Source organism: Lepidothrix coronata, unplaced genomic scaffold (assembly GCF_001604755.1).
Source record: "Lepidothrix coronata isolate B3197 unplaced genomic scaffold, Lepidothrix_coronata-1.0 Scaffold168, whole genome shotgun sequence".
Taxonomy (NCBI): domain Eukaryota; kingdom Metazoa; phylum Chordata; class Aves; order Passeriformes; family Pipridae; genus Lepidothrix; species Lepidothrix coronata.
Genome location: NW_016690348.1, coordinates 1,703,302 through 1,723,612, shown reverse-complemented (window position 1 = coordinate 1,723,612; position 20,311 = coordinate 1,703,302). Strand labels below are relative to the sequence as shown.

At 37.6% G+C, this 20,311-nt stretch overlaps 1 protein-coding gene across 2 annotated transcripts; it reads right to left on the bottom strand.

Moving 5' to 3' along the window:
• Positions 1-583: 583 nt before the first annotated feature.
• Positions 584-19,732, bottom strand: KATNBL1 (katanin regulatory subunit B1 like 1). Of its 2 annotated transcripts, none has more exons than XM_017829737.1 (10): positions 19,682-19,732; positions 11,087-11,214; positions 10,296-10,336; positions 9,652-9,931; positions 8,185-8,303; positions 7,971-8,021; positions 7,792-7,881; positions 7,136-7,225; positions 6,604-6,697; positions 584-5,057 (listed from the first exon to the last, which is right to left on the bottom strand). In XM_017829737.1, exons 2-10 carry the CDS (start codon positions 11,198-11,200, stop codon positions 5,025-5,027), a joined length of 912 nt encoding a protein of 303 aa, XP_017685226.1. In that variant the 5' UTR covers positions 11,201-11,214; positions 19,682-19,732; the 3' UTR covers positions 584-5,024. The 2 variants fall into 2 exon arrangements, with proteins under 2 accessions (XP_017685226.1, XP_017685225.1); XM_017829736.1 differs by lacking the exon at positions 19,682-19,732 and adding an exon at positions 19,319-19,482.
• Between the last annotated feature and the right edge of the window lie 579 nt (positions 19,733-20,311).

Genomic DNA, 20,311 nt, shown 5'->3' with positions numbered 1-20,311 from the left:
AATCCACAGAAAACTACTATTCACAGAACTTTATCAAAACAAGTCAGAAGCGTACTTGTAAAAGCATTTTATCACATTTTGGCAGCTATCATTTTCCAGAGGGAATTAAAATAGGTTTAAGCATTTAAATTAAGGAATAATGGAAAAATATAAAGGTGGAAAACATAAACATGCCATCCTTGTATTTTGTTACAGCAGAGCACAGAGACCCCAACAGTTAGTTGCTCATCTACACTTTAGTTAGTGCTCAAGAGTAATGACTGCCTGAATTGAAGCAGTGTTCCATATAAATCAGAAACAACTATGCAACACATTCAACCTGAAAGTAGCAGATCTCATTTTACAGCAATGTGATCAGCAGCTACAATTTACATAAAGAGATTACAAAAATCCAGTCAGTATGAAAACAGAAATATGCTAGATCTGCAATAGTTGAAGACTATGTGAATATTTCTATTTTATCCCTTTAAGGGACAGTGCTATACATCCTGTCTCCCTGACAGCAGGTTAGTCTAGCTAATAAGAATCCAGTTTAGTACTCAATGCAAAAAACCAAGAAGAAATAGAAACAATACTGCAGCTATGGTTATTTAGAATGAAAACACTTTATTTTTTTCCAACAAGGTTCAAAGTCAAACTTGCATCTGTGAGTGCCCACTTCAATTAGTAGCTATTAACAAAATTTGTGTGAAAAGTTTTAGAGATGAAAAGTTTTCACAATTGCTTCAAAATGAATCTTGTTAAATAGTTAGCCCCGTGTTTTGTCTAGAGTTCTCATCCTCCCCTCCCCCCCTTCTAAAAATAGACACTCAAAGGATATTTAAACTAAAGAGGAATAAATAACTTCATTAAGACTTGAAGAACAAATGTGGAAGCAGAGAGAAAAACACTTGCATTTAGTCTCCTTCTGAGACACACCAAGCCATTTAACTCATAGACTAAACATAAATTGTCTAAGGAAGGATAATATAAGCATTAAAAACACAAGCATGCTCAATCTATTTTCTCTGTGAATGTTTATCTGTAGCCTACAATGATTACTGTGTGTAGGATAGTAGACTGAAGAGAAAAATTAGACTACGCTGTCTGGCTTTTACAAAGGCTATTAAAAATGGCTTCATTTTTTTTTCCTCCTCTAATGCAGCATCAACTCAATATAAAGTTCCTTACATAAGAATCAACTGCTTTCACAAAATTAAACATTTGCATTGTGAAAAGTTGGAATAACTTCACACCAGTAGGATGATTTGCATGGTTTTGTATTCTGAAATAGTTGACTATGAAACACCTGTTTCACTTTGTACCAGAAAACTCAGCACAAAATATAGCTGCAAATCTCCACACTTAGACAGATGTTCAGTCTTCTGTAAAACTGGAAGATCTGGCAAGATGAACTGGCAAAAGCAACCATTTGCTAATTCAAAATGTAAGCTTAGATACTTTCAAGTTTCTACACACAAAAATGTCCACTCATTCAAGAAAAAAAAAGAATCAACACATCACAAATTAGCACTATAGCATCCATCTTCAAAACCTTTCTCTCTTCAATGCAAAATGTGTAAAGACTTCTAACTCCAAACTTGCCTGCTTCAGATGCCAGACAGTGAAAACACAGCCTGCTTTACATTATGGTATAACGCAGTGGGGCTGATGTCCCTCTACACAGCACATGTGTACTTTTTTGTCCTTTCCTATTCTCCCAGCCCCCCTGCACCTCAAGTGTTAAAACTGTGATAACAATAAAGCAGCCTACAGGAAGGGAGAGATCATTTTATTTATATCTCACTGCAGAAGGTAAGCTGCTGGAGGCTAATGCTAATTTTTTTAATACCAGCAACAATCTGTAAGCACTATTAAGTAGCAGTACCTGTGTGATATGAGTACTCTTTACTGAGAAATAGGTGTAACTCCTTCAAAACTGAGACATACATAATCATTAAGACATGCTAACTTCTTATCCAGCTAATTAATGGGGTAGCTTTTTCTATCTCCACTCTTCAGCAAGCTCTAAGCAATACCTAAACTTTGACTCTTAGTTACAAAACACTGGATTTTCTTTTTCCTTAACTCTGCAGAAAGAGAAAGATTGCCAGAAGGATTCTTCAGTTTCAGTTTAGGGAATGGGTAAGTCCTAGGTCACACTTCAAATAAGTACTCTTTAAGCAATACAGCCTTAAGTATTTTCAGGGGACATTGAGGCAAAAGACACACTGTTTTTCAAAGATATTAGTTTCTTATCAAATAGTATAACATGAACAGCTTTGTGGAGGAATCCTTCATCCTCAAGTACATAAGTGCTTCTGCATAACAAGAACATATAGGAAAAGGATTAATTCTGCTTGATTCTTAAGACATATCCTAGAAACAGCATTTTCAGAAAGTATCACATGATAGCACTTATGCATATGATAGTTCATAAACTTAATTCTTGGATTCACTGAGACAACTATATGGAATTAATGGAGTTATACAGCTAGTAAGACATTTTACTCATGTCCTTTGACCAGATATTACACTTGTACATTCTGTAACAGCAAAACTGATTCCTAGCCATTTGAGAACTAAAGAGAATACAAGAAGCTGAGCCTGAATATAGTGTGAATAGTTTAAATTAAGATCATGACACAAAAATAATTTCGTAACGGAGACATCGGAATCCTGTTCTTACAGTCTAGTAGCTGCCTGAAAACAGTAAGAAAATTCATTTAAAATAAGGCACAGATACTGACAATGTTTAATACTGTATTATTGATGCTGTCAAAATACAACTTTTGGCAGTTAAAAAGAATGCACTATTTTATTAGTAATTTCTCAATAACAATCCTCAAGTCAATCTTACCTTGCCTCTAGAACAAAAGCACCATCCACAGTTATGATTTGGTAACTCCATGACCACATACAAGAATTCATTAAAAGTCCACGTATTTACATCTACAGTCAAGCCAGTTTTTTAAGTACTAGGGTATCCCTTTAATCAATTACAACTATTACTTCTATTATCAGAAGTAAATGGCCTTGACTTACTTCATTTTGTCCATTAAAAACACCACAAGAGAAAAGATCTGAGTTTCCATTACCTTTACAGTATTCTCCTTGAGGAATAATCTAAGAGCTTCAGCAATTGCTACCCAAATTATGAAGCTAGACTCTATGTTACTTTTACATTTAATTGGTCAACAGAACAGTAAAGTAATACAAGAATGTTGTCATACTGTAGTTTCTTTAAATTTTTAACTGACAGCAAGAACATTTGAAAAGTTCTATCTCAAACTCTTTTGAGCATGAAATATCTCTAATGATAACTAGCAAAAATAATTTGGCTGTGTGCATGTCTCCAGATTGTCCCACAAAGTTATCGAGTTTGGGATGTCCCAGAAACTTTTCTCTGTTAACTGACTGCCCTGGGAAGTGCGAAACCTTTGGATATTCAAATAACCAAAAGCACCAAGTTCTGATGACATTTCTACTTGGCCGTTAGAAGTCAGCAATAACAATATGTAAACTAAATACAAAATGAAGCATCAGGAGGTCTAAAGTTGTTGACCACTACAGGACTTTAAAATTCATTTATTTAATCTGTAAAGCAAAAACCACTTGGGGCTATCAAAAGACTTTTCTCCTGCACAGCAATAAAAGTGCACATGCTTAATGCTAGGTATGAGAACAACCCTTGTAAGTACTTAGTTTTCTAAGAAAGTAGATTTGGTCATACATGCTGTGCATGTATATCTGTGTTTTAAGTAAAGAGCTGGCACTTCATAAGTTTTAATTGAAAAAGCATTCTTTCTAATCACAAAATTAAAAAAGGCAACAGCAAGCCTAAAATCAAGACTCCCTCAGAGCTATTAAGGTATAGCTTTTAAATTAAAATAGAACAGCATAGCAATATGACAGCAAAAGAACTTATAGCTGTATTCTCAATGCTATTGTTGGTATAAATTTGCCATTACTGATCAGGCTAGAACTTAATTTTGCAAAAGCTCTTTGTCAGTTTCTTAAAGGAGGTAGTATAAAAAGGATGTGATCTGAATAACATGGCCTCACCTGGCTGTAAACATTTCAAACAATAGACATAAATATCTATGATAAAAAGTACTGCGGAACAGATTCTAGAAATTGGTATTTTTTGAACTTGAAAAGAAAAAACAGTAGATATATTTAATATATTTACTTATTTGCATGTAGTTTAAATGATACAGAACAAGATTACTGTGTTAGAAATCCACATACAATATAAAAACATTTGTTAGACATAAATTCACCATTCTGCTGACATTTGCAATAACTGTTTATCCAAGCTTAACTTCAGGTATTTATAATATTTTTTCATACATGAATCTTTGTATATGTGCAATATTTCATTAACTACACAATGTGAAACCCTGATTTTTGTCATTTTTCATCACAATCATGAACATAATAGCTATTTGCATCTTAACACATTGGCTTTTCAAAACACTAGTAATTAAGGCATCTTTGCTGTATAGTTTCTATTTAGTGCAAACAAAAACTGTCTTTAATAATTTGATTAAAACATAGAAGTAACTGAATATCCCAAAGATGGGGTTTTTTTAATGTAATTGGAAGATAGTTGTGCATTTTGGAGTTCTCTTGTGAAAGAGACATTTAAAAGCTCTTAATGCTGATTGCTTTTGTTGGTTCCTTATAACTGGTTCTGCTGTCTTGCCTTCATGACAGTATAATTCATCTTCTTTTATGCGATGTTGTAGGAAAATACAGTAGCATTTAAATGAATACCTAGTAATTGAGTGAATCCCAAATGCAGCAAAGGCATACAGTTTTCATAGCGCACTTTCACCTCACTGAAGTAAAAGTTGCTCCTACTAGACATTTTTCCACTTCAATGTGAAGTAGATTGCTAGGATTTTGTTAGTGGTTTCATTAAACAGCTTGACAGTTCAGTTCTCTTCTGCCAGTATTTCTCAAAAGGCTTTCTGTACGTATTTCAGGGATACTTTAGGGGATTGTTTCACCACATGAGCACACATAGTTTCTCAATCATGTCAGTGTAGCTGTAATAAATAAGCATTTACATCCTAGAAGGAAAAAAAAAAAAAGGAGAAAGACTTTGTCACATTATTTATAGCTGTAATATCAACTCTATGTCTGAAGCGGGGTAACTAATCAGGACCATAACACAAGAATAATTATATTAGGTCAAATTTCAGAATAAGTTATCTTCATGATTACTTTCAATTAATGCTTTCAATGACATTTCTCTATCTACTAAAAAGCCTGCAAGAACAGCAGGATTAGTTTACAAAGCCATCAATTTAGTCTATTATCCCTCTGCTCCCTGAATACACAGCAATGATAATCATCATCATCATACAATCATGTAATTTAAACATGTCAAGTGTGATATTCCTTCACCCAATCCCTCCAACACTCTTGTACCCAATCCTTCCAACATTCTTGTACTGCTTTTGCTCCTGACTCTCTCAGGTGACCATGGCCACAATCTATCCTGATATATATTAAGAAGCAGGCAAATGAACATAAGGGGAACCTGAATCCTAGAGAAACAAACTGACACTAGCTGTTATGTTGATCTAGCAAAAGAACTAGGCAGTCAATGTTAGATACTCTCACAGCTCTACCAGTTGGGAGTTAGAACACAGTTATTCTGCATCCCGCTGACAAACTCTGCAAGGAGCTCTTAATTATCCTTGTAGAGATACCAAAACTGAAGTCACGGGTGCACAGCAGTCCCAGAAAAACAAGATATAACTTATTTGTTTGATACATCAAAATAGACCAATTCTGTAGGCAGAGAATTGTGGATTCCACAAAACTTCTTAAGATGTAAGTAAAAGACGTTAAGTTCTTTTCAAGTTCACTCAAATCCTGCACATAACTAACCAAGTGTCTGCTGTAAGCTCTTTCTCACTTGTCTACCTCCACCAGGTCTCTCCATGTGGAGAGGTTTTTTGCTTAGCATAACTCTTGGTGCCCAACCTCAGAAAGCCCTGTTACTAGAGACGAGAACAAGCAGCAAAACATGCATCTACCAGACACCCTCATTATATTACTGACACCACAACCTACTGAGAAAGGCAAACAGGGATTTGGCTTAGATAGATCTGCTCTTCTGCTCTCCACAAGTTCATAATTTTCTAAGCATTAGGTCAGCAATAAGCTTTAAAATTTAGTATGTTGTCACTCGCCCCGTCACCTGATGTGTAAGTACTAATGACATTCCTGAGCTAAGATTCTCCATTCTGCCTCACACTTACAACCATGGGTACAACAGATTTCAGAGAAAACATCTGTCTTTTCCACAGTCTACCTACTCATCTGAGCCCTTTTTTACATCAATTTTAAGGCTTATTACTATTAGCTACTTTGTTATTAAGGAGATGCTTCCTCTGTAAAGAACGAAAAAAGGATAAAAAACTATACTCCTATCATCACAGGGAATCCACTCCAGGCTTCTGTAAAAATCATGCAATATGCTTGAGCATTAGTGGAAAATAAGTAAAGGTATTTCTATCCATCCCCAGTTTAGCATAAATAAAACAAGAGGAATACTGCCAGTGATACAACTTCGTTTGCTACTGAACACAACTGGAACTGGATTACCTTAGCTATACTACCAGTATATCCTGGAACCATAGTAAGATGATTCTCCTGTTCCCATAAAACACTCAGCTGTTGTTTTAAAATATGAATATTCCTGAAAAAGAATGAACAACACTTTATAACATATGTAGTATATTTCAGCAGTCTTTTTGACTAAAATGCATTAATACTGCATACAGACTTAGCCTATACAATAGATATTACCACAAGATCTGAAAAATTTTGATCCAACTTCTACAGCATTTGTATAACCCCTGATATGACTATGTTCTACATGTACTAAAACATTGGTCAAAAAAAAACCAAAAACCAAAACAAAACCAAAAACTTGGATTATCCTTAAAGTAAGCTTCCAAACACTATCTATGTCTTATGAACAGAACCACTTTTAAGTACTTTTAAGCTTTTACTTTCAAATTATGAGTATAATTTTGTCTTTTGTAGGCAAGGCTCCTACTGATCAAAATTAAAACATTCTGAGATAAAATAAGCTACAGAAACAAATTTAAATATTTCCCAACACTGTACTCACCCATCCTCTGCCTTTTCTGTATGTGCAGATAGTTCTGACCACCATCTTTTAATGACAGCCTGAAGCCAGTTTAAACCAACTATCACATATCTGTAACAACATATTTTACACATTATGCACTTCATCCTCCACATACAGTATCTACAGGTCAGATAGAGTGTCAAGGTAAATTGGCAAGAAATTAAGAAAGCAACACATTTGCTGTTCTGGAAGAAGAAAAATCTAGACAAATTGGCAAGTTTAAATACTTGCGTACATTTGCCATTTCTAAGTGGTAAACTGAAGTTCTTGTTGAAAAAGAAGAAATTTCTCAGGTATTTTGCCTGAAAACTCTGCCTTGATTTTATGTCATCAAGCATATTAAACCCTTAGTGCTATTCTGTTTCACTGTTTAGGATAAATAAATCTGCGTAAGGGCAAAACCAGTCCTCTCCCCCAAGTCTTTGACCTTGCAGAAAAGTTTTTGCACCTCTAGTTTGTTAAAGGACAAAGACTCACAGGAAAGCTCCCCCTCAGGTAGGCATTCCTGAGAAAGGCAGAGCTGGGAGAAGAGGCAGAGGGAAAAAGAGTCAGAGGACTAAAACCCATTAATTTCCAGGGCTCTGCATAGCCAGGAAGTAATAAGTGTTTTGAAAACTTCCAGAATTGATACTTACTCTTCGTATTTGCTTTTAAGCAGAGACTTCACTAAAGGCAAAAGATCTACACAGCAGCCAACTGAAACATATGCTTTTTCTTCCTGTAAACTTAAAAAACAAGATGTTTCAGAAGTGTTTGAACTCTAATGTTGTTATAGGAGATTCTAATCCCCCACTTTTTTTTTGTTTGTTTGTACCTGTTTGTAAGAACAGGAAGGCAGTCTACTACTACTCCAAGATCTTGTATCCTAGAAACATTAAGAATAAAATCAGAAATGTTACCAAAGTATATGCTTCCACTAGAATTTAAAAAGTATAACAAAGTTACAACACTTAAGGAACTGCTGAAAATACTGCAGCATATTTGGGATTGCTATTATTTTAAGAATATAAAAGAGACACTTATTTTACCTCACTAAGTAGGCTACCAGTTCACTTATACTTCTCCTTCTCCAGAAGGTTAAAGCTACATTCAGCCTCAGATTCCTGCTGAAAAGAACTTGAGCCATAGTTTCATGGTCCTGAGAAACCTATATGTTTTTTAAAATATAAAAGAAGTTTGCCACAAGTTAAGTAGCCAGGAATAACACAATAAACTGCTCTAATACAGTAATCTAGTATATGAAAATACACTTTTCTACCGGTATGCTGATGAGTTTGTTTTAGAAATTTAGCTGACAATGGCCTTAAATCCACAAATTTCCCTTAGAAGGGGACAAAAATATTAAACCTACTTTACGCCAAAGCTATAAGAATAAGGTTCGTATCTCTTTACCACCTAAAGAGAGGTATCTAATAATTAAATAGAGCACTCATGAGCATCAAACTGTAATTCTTATGAACTCTGAGAACTTTTTACTCAGATGATTAATAATTTTGACACAATTTAAACATAAATAACTACATGTTCCAAATTCTGACAGAAAAGCTTCATTTCTGAAAAAAGCTAGTTCTCTGAATGAAGTTCAGGCGTTTTATTAAATAGACCTTGGATTGGAATGAACACTGCAGAGCCACACACATCTCTCCAACCAGTTAAGTAGTTAAGTAGTCATCTGTGTTCAGTGATCTAGTCCTTAGTTTCTCAGAGAATGAATCCTCCCCAGTATCCATTTCTTTACCTTTCTTTCTGCAACCTCTTTAACTGTAGCTATTCTGCTGCTCCTTTCCTGAAACTATCAAATTAAACAGTGCAGGATGCCACAGACTTGCACCTTCAGTCCACCGAACTCTCAAGGTTCTCTTCATAGAAGCCCAAACTTACAGCACCAGGAAAAGACAGCATGGTGATAGTCTTTGATCTTATCTTGCCTGCCATGCCTCAGGGACTTCAATGGCCTTCACTGTCACAAAACCCATTTCATTTAAATGTATGACCTTTTAGCCAGATTCAGGAGCCCTGAAAGCATCTACTACATTTCCTCAAGCAATCTTAACAAGAAATACAGCCTTAAACAAACACTTAAGTTAGTTTCACACACACAGAGTTGATACTGCTATTGAAAATTGTCCAAGCCTACCTCACCAGTTTATTCCCATTGATACACTTTCACACTTCTATAAACATGTAAATGGCCATGTGTTCAGTCAGATCATGAAGCCTAAGGAAGTCAAAACAATGTTTTCCTTTGCTGCTGGTACAATTTTAACCCAGTCTAGTCTGGCAGATCTGAGCTTCTGACATGACACAAACATGGGGAAAACTGGCAGGACTATTACTGTTGACAACTGTATCACCATAAACTGATAGATAGTGACTGTAAATCACAAGACCCGAAATTTAAAGAATTGAAGAAAATTAATCTACATGAAAACTTTCACAGTTAACTACCAGGAATACTTTTATTTTAAACTCAAGTTTCTTCAAACGTTACTTACCTCTGAAAAAAATCCACTGTATTTGGAGGAGGGGCCTTCTGTTTGAGATGAGCCAGAGTCACTAGAATTTAGCAAGTGTGTACGACTGTTGTGAAGTTTTGTTGGCAGATTCCCTGCACAAGCCAGTTCATTTTCTTTATTTGCCATGTCACGGCCCCTAGATTTAGGGCACAGTTTCTTTCTGTAACAAGGCTTTGGAGTATAACAATGAACTTTTCTTTTACAATATACCACTTTGAAAAGAGAGAGGGGACTGGTCACCGTTTTTCCAACCGTTATTCTGCAATAACAAAGCAGTATTTTAGTGAAGGTTGCTCTAAACCTAATCAATACTTTACATTATTAAGTTAAAATATATAATTATTAATTCAGTAGTCAACTTCCAGGTTATTGAAAACATTTTTTCCCCAGTATATACTTTCATGACATTTGGGTTATCAGAAGAAATGTCACTAATATTCTTCTCTGTTTTTATTAATGCAGACTTATTACAGAAAGGAACACAAGAACCAAGAATTGTCAGTAAAATCAAGACCTATCTTCCATTTGCGTCTGCTTTGGTGTTGTAATTGATTTCAACTGCTTCTTCCTCCCTACCACCATTGTACTTGAAACTCAGATACTACAGAGCACAGCCATCCTACCTGTTTGTGTATGAAGCCAGCTGTTTTGGAGATTTCTTACCCTGGGAGAAAGGAAACAGAGAAGAAAAAAGCTTTATTAATAAAAAAGGCCCAAACACTCCCATTTATACTATTTAACATTAACAGTAACATTTACATTGTGCACATCAGCAAAACAATGTTATGATCTTTTTTGTTAACACATAGAGGATATTGGCATCTTCACCACTGTTTGAAGAGATCTCACAGTGAGTTTACCTCCCTAGTGCTTCCTCTTTACTCCACTGCCTTACTCTTCAGCCAGCAACACAGGAAAGAGGTTATGAAAACTGGTTTTGAATAGTAAGAATTCAGTGAAAATATGTGTGTTACCAGCCAATGTGGTAGATCAAGCTGTACGATTATAAGACAACAGATCCATTTCAATGCAGGTGTTTCACCGACTCCACCTCTCACTTGTATCATAGAGCTCTCTTGGCAAGAGAGAACTTTTTCATGACAGAATTCCTGTATTTAAACATTCTTGGCTAGATTGCAGAAAAACAGGTATGAATAAAACCGTATCAGTACCTACTGCTCACCTGGACAACACAACGCACTTATGAGTGCAGCCACTGCCTGTGTCTATTGTAATGCATAGTTTTCATAACGTAATTGCTGTTTAAGCTAAAGCTCTATTATCTAAACATGAAGTGCCTAGTAGTGCTGTGCTTCTAGTTTTAGACTGCTCAGAACTACAGACCTGTTTGAATGTTTACTTCAGTTTCATCAGGGGACATAAAAAAACCCAACAAACACTACAACCAGCTCACCTCCTTCATGATCTTTTTAGTGGAAGAAGAGATTCCTTTTCTGCGGAGATCAATGGGATGACCTTCGATATGCAATAGTTTCTGGTTTTTAACATTGTGAGCTTCAGATGCCATAATCTCTCAAATCCCTGTTCTCAAGGGAAAGATATTTAGTTATATTTTAGTTATATTTTCTAAAACATGCAGTCAACTTTCTTCAATTGCAGCTGGCAAAACTAGGTAAAAGAATTCAATTATTTGCAAGATCTTCCATCATATAAATAACCCAAGACATCATTATTTAGCAAATGTTAGCTGGAGGCCTTATCATTAGTAACATGGTGATTAGCATTTCATAATCCCTATTTACCTTTAAAAAAAAATAAAGAAAGGACACAAACCCCAAATCACCCCAAGAAACAGATCTTGTTTTCAGACTAGCTTTGTGTACACTTGCACTGAGGGGTTCCATATGAGGAAGAATTCAAGAAAAGAATAAGGTAATTTATGAGACTCTTTCCTCATACTATGAATTTCATCTGTTGCCTAGAGAAAAATAACTAGTCCCACAACTGCTTCCAAGAGAGAAAGGTACCTAAAAAAATAATTACTTTTTTTCAGGAAGAAGGCAAACTTCCTCAAAATAGCAAAGGTTAAAAAAAATGGAAGTAAAAGATCTTCCCCTTAATTTATTGGCAAATGCACTCCTGTCCATTTTTTTCAACGTACGACTTTGGCTATTTTCCATACTAAACCCCATTATTCTATGTCTAAAGTACTTCGTCTTTGGAAGTATGCAAATATTTCTATAAGAAGCAACACCAAGATTGAGACACTTGTACATATGATTTTGCATTTTTTGGAAGTGATCAGAAAATTTATTGCTCGAGACTGGATTCAACTACTATGTCATCATGGAGCATTATTCTTAAAATGTTTTAGCAAGACATTCTACCCTACTTTTAAAAGACAACGACTTTCCCTAATATTATTGTTTTTTCCCCTAATATTACTGGTTTTTCCCCTAAAAGGTAAAACTCTAGTCCCAACATGAGTGCTCTAATCTCTTCCCTCCACTTTTAGAAACAGCCCTATCCTTTTTCTTCTATGTAGCAGATTTATCCCACATTAAGAACTTCAGTATTTAAAACACTAAGACACTGAGCGCTGAAAAAGCCAGATGGCAAACAGCTTATTAGCCATGAAGATCCTTCTATACGGCATCTAAAGGCCATCAAATAAAATAAGCAGGTGGCAGGCTCAAAACAAGACAGAAGTTGTACTTTAAACATAAGGCATATTAAAATCCATATTTTAAGGTACAGTGGAAGCAAAAAAAAAAGAATCCTTCAAATGTTTCAATTTTCTTTAGAAGAGGATCAGTACTAAAGATCTCATTTGAGATCTCTCAAAAAAGGGAAGATTTATTGACAGAATCCCTTTCCCTGTAAGATAGGACCATCTTGCTCAGACTACAGGAAGCATTGCAAATGGTAGCATTATTTAGGACAAGACCTATAACAGTTGGTGGTCAATACTTTTCCAGATATAAGGCTGGCTCAATAACTTGGCTCTTTTCCACCCTATGGGATGGTTATAACAGAGCAGTTATCACAGTTAGTTCTCTACATTTCCAATTCCTAGTTCTTCCACACCAAGCCTATAAATAAATATTAAAAAAGGGTTTTCCCCCCCTTGAAGTTTAGAAAAAAACCCCAACAAACCAAACAACTTCTCCTCTGCTTATGGTTAAAACCATTTGGACTCAAAATGGGCTATGTATTAAAATCTGAACTTTGAGCACAACACAAAGGTATATGCTGAGCAACTGAACTTTTGAAGAAAATCCCAACCCAACAATCCTAAAATCCAAACAAATCAAGCCTTATATTCAGGCCTATGCCCCTGGTGGTCTAGTGGTTAGGGTGCTGCACTCTCACTGCTGCGACCTGGGTTCGATTCCCAGCCCCCTGGGCAGATGGAGCTCGTTAGCCCTGTAAGGCAATCCATCTAAGAGAAGGTCACTCTAAACAAACCTACGTCCTGAGACCCTCACTGCCACTGTCCAAGCTTGCTCGGCCCCGGCAGATGAACCTCAGGATTAAAGGGTGGGCTCAGTTCAGCGCACGCTGTGTCTCACCTAAAAAATCCACTGCGCAGGCTCGAAGGGTTAATGACCTTTCCCAAATCTTCGCTCGCGAAGACTGGCCATATTATGATGAAAGCAGAAAGGTAGGAGAACTTGGAAAAATCTTGGTATTTTTTTTCATCCTCTTTTTGACAATAAAGCTGAGGGTAAAGCAATAAACTCCAAAAGAATAGGGAGGACAACCTGCAACCACCAGAGCTAACCCCCACAGGATCATCTCATCAGAAGCTAAAAAAAGCCATAATCTCTGTACCTGAAGAATAATTTTTCTGACCACTCCCTTAACACACTACCAGCTTACAATCCTTCATGCCTAACACTGACCTCTCCTTCCTCTTTCTCACTAAGCAGTACGCAGGAACCTGATCGCCAATAAAAGGACAGCACTGTATAACTAGAATGCCCTTTACTTAATAGAAGTGTAAAATATCAGGTTAGAAAAAAATGTCTTACTGAGGAAATTCAATTAGCATGTCAGTATTTAATACTGGGCTCTAAAGAGCCTAAAGCAACATCTCGAAATACCTGAACTAGAGGTATCTGAACTGGAGAGAGAGGACCCTAGAGGGGAAGAAGTTCCCTACCAAAAGTTGCATGTGTCCAAGAAGAAAAATTAAGAGAATTACACTCTTCGACAAATGTGATCTGAAAACATATTACTCTCCAGCCTTCCAGTTGAAAAAGGAAGAGACAACAGAACTATCAATTCTTTCCTTAAAGACTGGTAACAGAAATCCAAAAAAAGGCCAACAGACAATCAAATGTAAAGGTACATCTGATGAAGCAAAGTAGAATTCTTATGTATATAGGAGAGGTTTCCACACTTTAACCTGCTTTGTGAGGGTCTCAGATCATGCAGAAGCATCCGTGAATATATAAGCAGTAATGAAATAGCTGTGTTGTTAGGCAAGGTGCAGAACTTCTCCCTTGGAGCTGACAAAGCACCTAAAGAAATCACGTTGAAAATACAGTCAGTATTTAAAGATGGCCTGAAGGAAGATCCAGACAGATCTCTGTTGTGCTAATTAGTAAAAATTAGTCAAGAATAGACTTAGTGGACACAATCAAATAATATACTGGGAAAGATTCAACCTGGTTGTCACGCAGGTAACAAAGCCTGGAGATGAGGAGGCTCTGGGGTGACCTCATTGCAGCCTTTCAGTACTTGAAGGGGCTACAAGAGAGCTGGAGAAGGACTTTTTACAAGGGCATTTGGTGATAGGCCAAGGAGGAAGGGCTTCAAACTGAAAGAGGGTAGGTTTAGATTGGATATTAGGACCAAATTCTTTACTGTGAGAGTGGTAAGGCACTGGAACAGGTTTCCTAGAGAAGTGGTGGATGGAAGTGTTAAAGGCTGGGTTAGATGGGGCTTTGAGCAACCTGGTTGAGTGGAAGGTGTCCCTGGCCATGGTAGGGGAACTGAAACTAGATGATCTTTAAGGTCCCTTCTAACCCAAATCATTCTGTAGTCCTCTCCTCCAAAACTAATGGAATTTATCAAGAGTATGTGATAGTACAACACGGATAAAGGACAGCTGAATGACAGAGACTACTTGAGTCTCCAAAAAGCTTCCACAAGTCCCTCACTTAAATTTTGAGGAAACTGTGCTTCTAAGTCATAAGGGGGAAAGCTTTAGCATGGAGCAATACTTAAGGAACTGCTGAAGTGGTTTCCACACTGCAGAAAGTCACCTCCAAATCCCTGCAGAAAATCTGCATTGGTTTATGCTCTTCAATATATTCATAAGTTACCTCACGAAGGGGATGAGTAGTTAATTGATGAAGACTGTTGACAATACAAAGTCACACCACACTGTGAAGATGTGGGCTAACTGAAGAATTAGAGGACTGTGATGTACAATAAGCAGAAGCAATGATTACAGATTAATATAAAGCAAAGCCTGTGTGTCTGCAGGCATGAGGAAATTTTGGGTTCCTACACAGAATCACAGGCTCTGAGCTAATAACTATCACCCACTAGATCTCGATATATGGCTGTTTAATTTAGATCATTTGAACTGCTCAGTGCTCCATATGGATCAATAAATAGTTAAAAAAATAAACAAAACAGGGACAGTGTATAGAACCAATTTGTGCCTGTGTTTGAAATACTGAGTGCAGGTTTAGTTCTCTTTCCTTAAAAAGAAAACAAAAAAACCCCCAACCTCCAAAAATAAAAACTTCTTCGTAAAATAAAAAAGAGCTCAGACAAAGGCAAGTTAAAAAAGGTATGGAAAAACTTTCAAAAAATCGACAACTGAATAGATCAGCCTTTTTAACATGGAGTGGACGCTACTTATACCTGGTGGAGGCTACTTATAGATGAAATGGGAAATAAGACAACAAACTACAAAATTAATGGCTCAGAGAAGTTGCACGGAGATTGTTCACTGTCTTGTCCAATATAAGAATAAAGGGCCAAAAGACAATAGCTGAAGATTGGTTCAAAACTAATAAAAGAGGACAGCTCTTTGTGAAATTATAATCAAGCTGAACTTTCCACAGGATACCGTGGACCCAAATATTTACGTGGGTTCCAGGACAGACTCTGCAAATTCATAAAAAAAAGAAATAGCCTGAAAGTGATTAAATTCAGATACACAAACCAGGTAGTCCAGACAGAGCAGAACACAAGTGGAAGAATTCAGTATACACAAATCCAACACTGCTATAACAAACTTAGTCGATATCTTAAGAAACCAGCTTCCAAAAGCTTAGTAACACCTAACAAAACGCAAGCTGGCTGGCAATTAAAAAGACGAATGCTACAGGATGAAAGACAATTTACAGGGCTCTTCACAACTTTCCTATCTACCACCAGATATCATCTAGGGATATATAACAGCCCTCAGTTATTCTGGATATATACAGAGGGTGTTTAAACTGACATTAGACACCAATTTGTACAGAGTCAAAAAACATATACCTTAATGTTTTTAATTTTTGACTTTACCCTTGTGATGAGCACAGCTAATGGTATTTGTTCAAGACAATCTGTTATACCATCTCACCAAGGCCAATGCAAGTGTTCTGCTTTATAAAACTTTTTAAACTAAGGACAGAATGTATGTTCCTTCAGCTCTGCCTCAATCTATCGTACAATCCTAAATTGTTTTACAACTATAACAAAGCAGACTGCAAATGTGAACAGATGGACAATTTCATTAAGATAATAGGCTCAAATTACACCAATTTCCCCCATCACATAGATGATTTCTCATAGTAGATGACGACCTTCCCTTCTCCCCGTTTTGTTGTCCTCAATTTTCATAAAGCAGAAGGACTAGAGTAATACCATATATCCTGATAGGTAAGCTGATTTGTTTCCACAGGACAAGACCTGTGCAAAGTTTTCTTGATGGTTCTTCTGCTACTTTCTATCTCTGATCTCTCCCAGATGCAATAAAACTCTTCAAGCCATACCAGAATCAAGCAAAGAAAGTCAGCACTAACAGGCTTTCTAGTGCATATCTATCTAAGGCAAGTATTAACAACTCTGCCACTCCCTCCTATCCTATGTTCTGGGCATGGCCCCCAGAGAGGGACAAACTCTTCTTGGCACGTTATGTAATCTACACAAGTATTAACATAACATTATTTTCTTACAGAACATAGACTGGAGTACTTCGCATGGCGGCAAAGAAAACATAAAATAGCTGGATATCTTAAGTCATCAGCAATATCTTTTAAAACCAACATTCTTCCATCCTATTCTTTGACCACATTCTTAGTAGCTATTTTTTCCTATAGCATTCCATGTACACTGGCCATTGCAAACGTTCCTGTAATTCTTCCCCACTCCTTACTAACTCAAGTTCAAGGGTGACAATATTAAACTCAGATGAAAGAGTAAATTAATTGTGACTCCAAAGGAGGGGAGTTCATTCTTTGAAAACATTCCAATGAGGTATACATCAGGGAGCCAGTAATGGTCAACTAATTTCTCTGGTCATTATCAGATTTGAAATGTTCACAAGAAACCTCTAACAACAGTTATTTCAAATTTACTTCCAAAAGGGTAAGTTGTCTACAAAAAAAAATTAGCACTATCTTATGATGTAAAAGTGATTTTGTAAGCCTCGCATAATTTAATTTCATTTTACTTCTGAAAAATGTTACAGAATCCATCCATAACATTCTGTTTTAGAAGGCTTCCACATCCTTTGAATATGAAACAGTTTTTTTTTCCAAATTCCTTTTCTAGTAATTTATGTACTGACAGTTCACTAGGTGTTAAATACTGAATTTTCTTAAAAAAAAGAAAGCAGAGTTCAAGATTGTAAGGAGTATGTTACTGCAAAATTTTTCTGCAACACTATAAAAAGTGCCTTATAGGCTAGCAGGACACAGTTTTTTAATGTGCAATACCTGTCAGGTCATTTGCTCCAGTTTAAAGTTTCTTGTGTTGATAAAAATCACAGGAATTTTGTTAAATATGCAATAAAGACAAAGATTAATTGAATAACTAATTAGGGTAAGTTAGCTTATACCTAAGGTTTAGGCTCATTTTTCTCTTACATATGGAATTTATCTGTGGCCCACTGACAGCCATAATGAACCGCCAAAAATGACTAGAAGTTTGTTCAAGTTGAGCGAGGGTGAACGCAGGTGTGCATTAGCTCTCCTTGTGGAGATAACCCAGCCCTGTGTGGTGCCCCCAGCTGAACCTTATTCACCTTCTCTAAAAAAAAAAAAAAAAGTCAAACAAGTACCCAGTTTTCTGCATCTGAAGGTACCATTTACAGATATTTTAAGCTGCCATAAAGTACCAGTAGCTGTCAGTGGTTTAGTTCTTTCTGAAGTCATCCTTCGGTAATGAAAAGATACCTTCACCTGTTCATTTTCAGTTATGAACACTCTAGACATAATAAGGTTGGAAAAGTTCTATAACTAACATTATCTGAGAGCTGCTATATAGAATATAAGTTTCCAATACACTGAAGCTCCCATATTAATATTTTTACAGAAGCTTTAAGAAACTACTTACAAAATTAAATACAGTTTGGTTTTTTTTTTAAATTTATTGCTCAATCCAAAGGGTTTTAAAAAAACTGCAACAACATTTTGGAATTCAAACCCAGAAAGAGACATATTCAAAAACCTCTCAAGGTCCACTTAGTGGAGGCATCCCCACTACATCCCCATCTGAATGAACAGTCTATGACTACATTTCACATGAGTTTTCATGTTACCATCAAATACACTTCTATTTGTCACTACAATCCGTTTATAATATTTTAAAAACTTTCTTAATTATAGGCAAGCTTATTACCCTGGGACCAACACATAGTTAAAATCAGAAAAAAAAAAGCTTATTTAAATTATTACAATAAAAATAGATTGAAAAGAAAACATTCAAAATTGGGTAAGAGAATATACATACACACTACTATATAGTAATACATATGTATTGGAATACTCATGTATATGTTTTTTAGTATACACATATAAAATACCTCAATATTATTTTAATATATTACAATGAAACCCTGAGTTATAAAGTTGAGGAATTCAAATAAATGGTAATTTGACTTTAATGAAATAACTTCACAGAAATTTTAATCAAAACTATTATAAGTTTTGATCAAAACGTCTAAAAACTGTTAATAAGAAGTTAAAGTGACATCTTTTGACAAGAACAAGATGTTCTTTCCAATCAGCAAGGCCAAAGAGGCACTAGACTGCCTTCTGTTATGCTTTAATTTTACTAAACAGGGGTAACTATCCTTTTTTAGAATTTATTTCTCTGATTTCAGCCAGAGAATAGTACAAAGAAGAAAGTGAGAAAAGCAAAATTCATGTTCCATGAAGAGATGGAAGAAAGCTTCAAAGCAGAGCACGTTTCAAAAACAGAAACAACAGGTATCTAAAACTACCTCCAAATCTCTCTCCTTAATAAATCTCCCTATTCAAAACGTCATTTAGATCTGCATGACAAACTACTCCAGCACAACACTGAAAAAAATAAATTTAAAGGCTTTTGAAGAAAATAATTAATGCAGGATCTGATCTTCAAGAACCAAAGATTCCCCCCGCGCCCCCTCCCCCCTTTCCTCCTTGGAATCTGTCACACCCAAGAAATTAAATCCGTCAGCAGGCCTTACACCCAGCTTGTTGTCTTCCCTTTCTCTGCAGCACGGGAGCTTTCCTCGCTCTCCTGGCACGTATCTGCCTCTGTACACGCCTGTTCCGTGCTGGGGCTCATGGCCCCATCTTAGAGAACGCCCAAAGTGCCAGATCTCGCTCGCGGAAGCTGGGGGCACCGCACAGGGCTGGGCAGGGGCCGCCGAGGAGCGGGACGGAGCGGGACGGAGCGAGACGGATCTATCGGCGTCCCCGCCGCCGGCCCGCCCGCCCGGCGCGGCGCTTGTGAGCCGCACCTGCGTCCGGCGAGGCACAGCGCGGCCCCGCCACGCTCCCCAAGGCCGGCGGCTCCGGGAACCTTCGCGCTCCCTCGCCTCACTCACCCGCTGCTCATGGTCCCGGGCCGGGCCGCGGGCGGGGCGGCGGGATCGCTGGGATCGGCGGGGTCGCTACTGCCGGGGCCCGGCGCCCCGAGCCTGCGCCATTCAAACGCCGCCGCGGTGCATGCCGGGCCGCGCGCGCCGCCCCGCGCGACACCGCCGCGCCCCCTGGCGGTCGCCGCGGCACGTGCCGCGCGCTGCCCGCGCCACCGGCGTGACTCGCGCCACCCGCGTCCTGCCCCGCCGCGAGGCAGCCCGGGAATGCCGAGGAATCTGTGCGTTCCTGTGTTCTGTCGGGAACCTCGCAGGAACCACCGTGTCTGCAGGATAATGACGCGGGCGTCCTTATGAGCGTGCGACGCTCAGACTGGCTGAGAAAACCATACTCGCTCCACACTCCGCTGGACTGTAACCAGCAAGATCTTTCTGCCCTGGCTACTCTCGAGTGGGAGCAATGGTATTCGTTATTGAAGGTGGTATCCTTAATTCGGTGATGGGCTCCTTTCCATAGGAAGTAATAGCCCCAGTGCTCCCGGGACAGATCAAAGGCTGCCCAGGGCAGGTAAAGGGCAAGACCTGGCACCTTTTATGTGGAAGCAATCCTTGGACATATTCAGTTTTGGAGGTAGTATT

What these genes read in the sequence shown, in the direction of transcription:
- KATNBL1 (XM_017829737.1), bottom strand. Translation starts at nt 11,200, where the DNA reads ATGGCATCTGAAGCTCACAATGTTAAAAACCAGAAACTATTGCATATC. An exon ending in CTGGCTTCATACACAAACAG is followed by an intron (nt 9,932 to 10,295) that starts GTAGGATGGCTG and finishes TTGTTATTGCAG; the next exon opens with AATAACGGTTGGAAAAACGG. An exon ending in ACAGAAAAGGCAGAGGATGG is followed by an intron (nt 6,698 to 7,135) that starts GTGAGTACAGTG and finishes ATTCTTTTTCAG; the next exon opens with GAATATTCATATTTTAAAAC.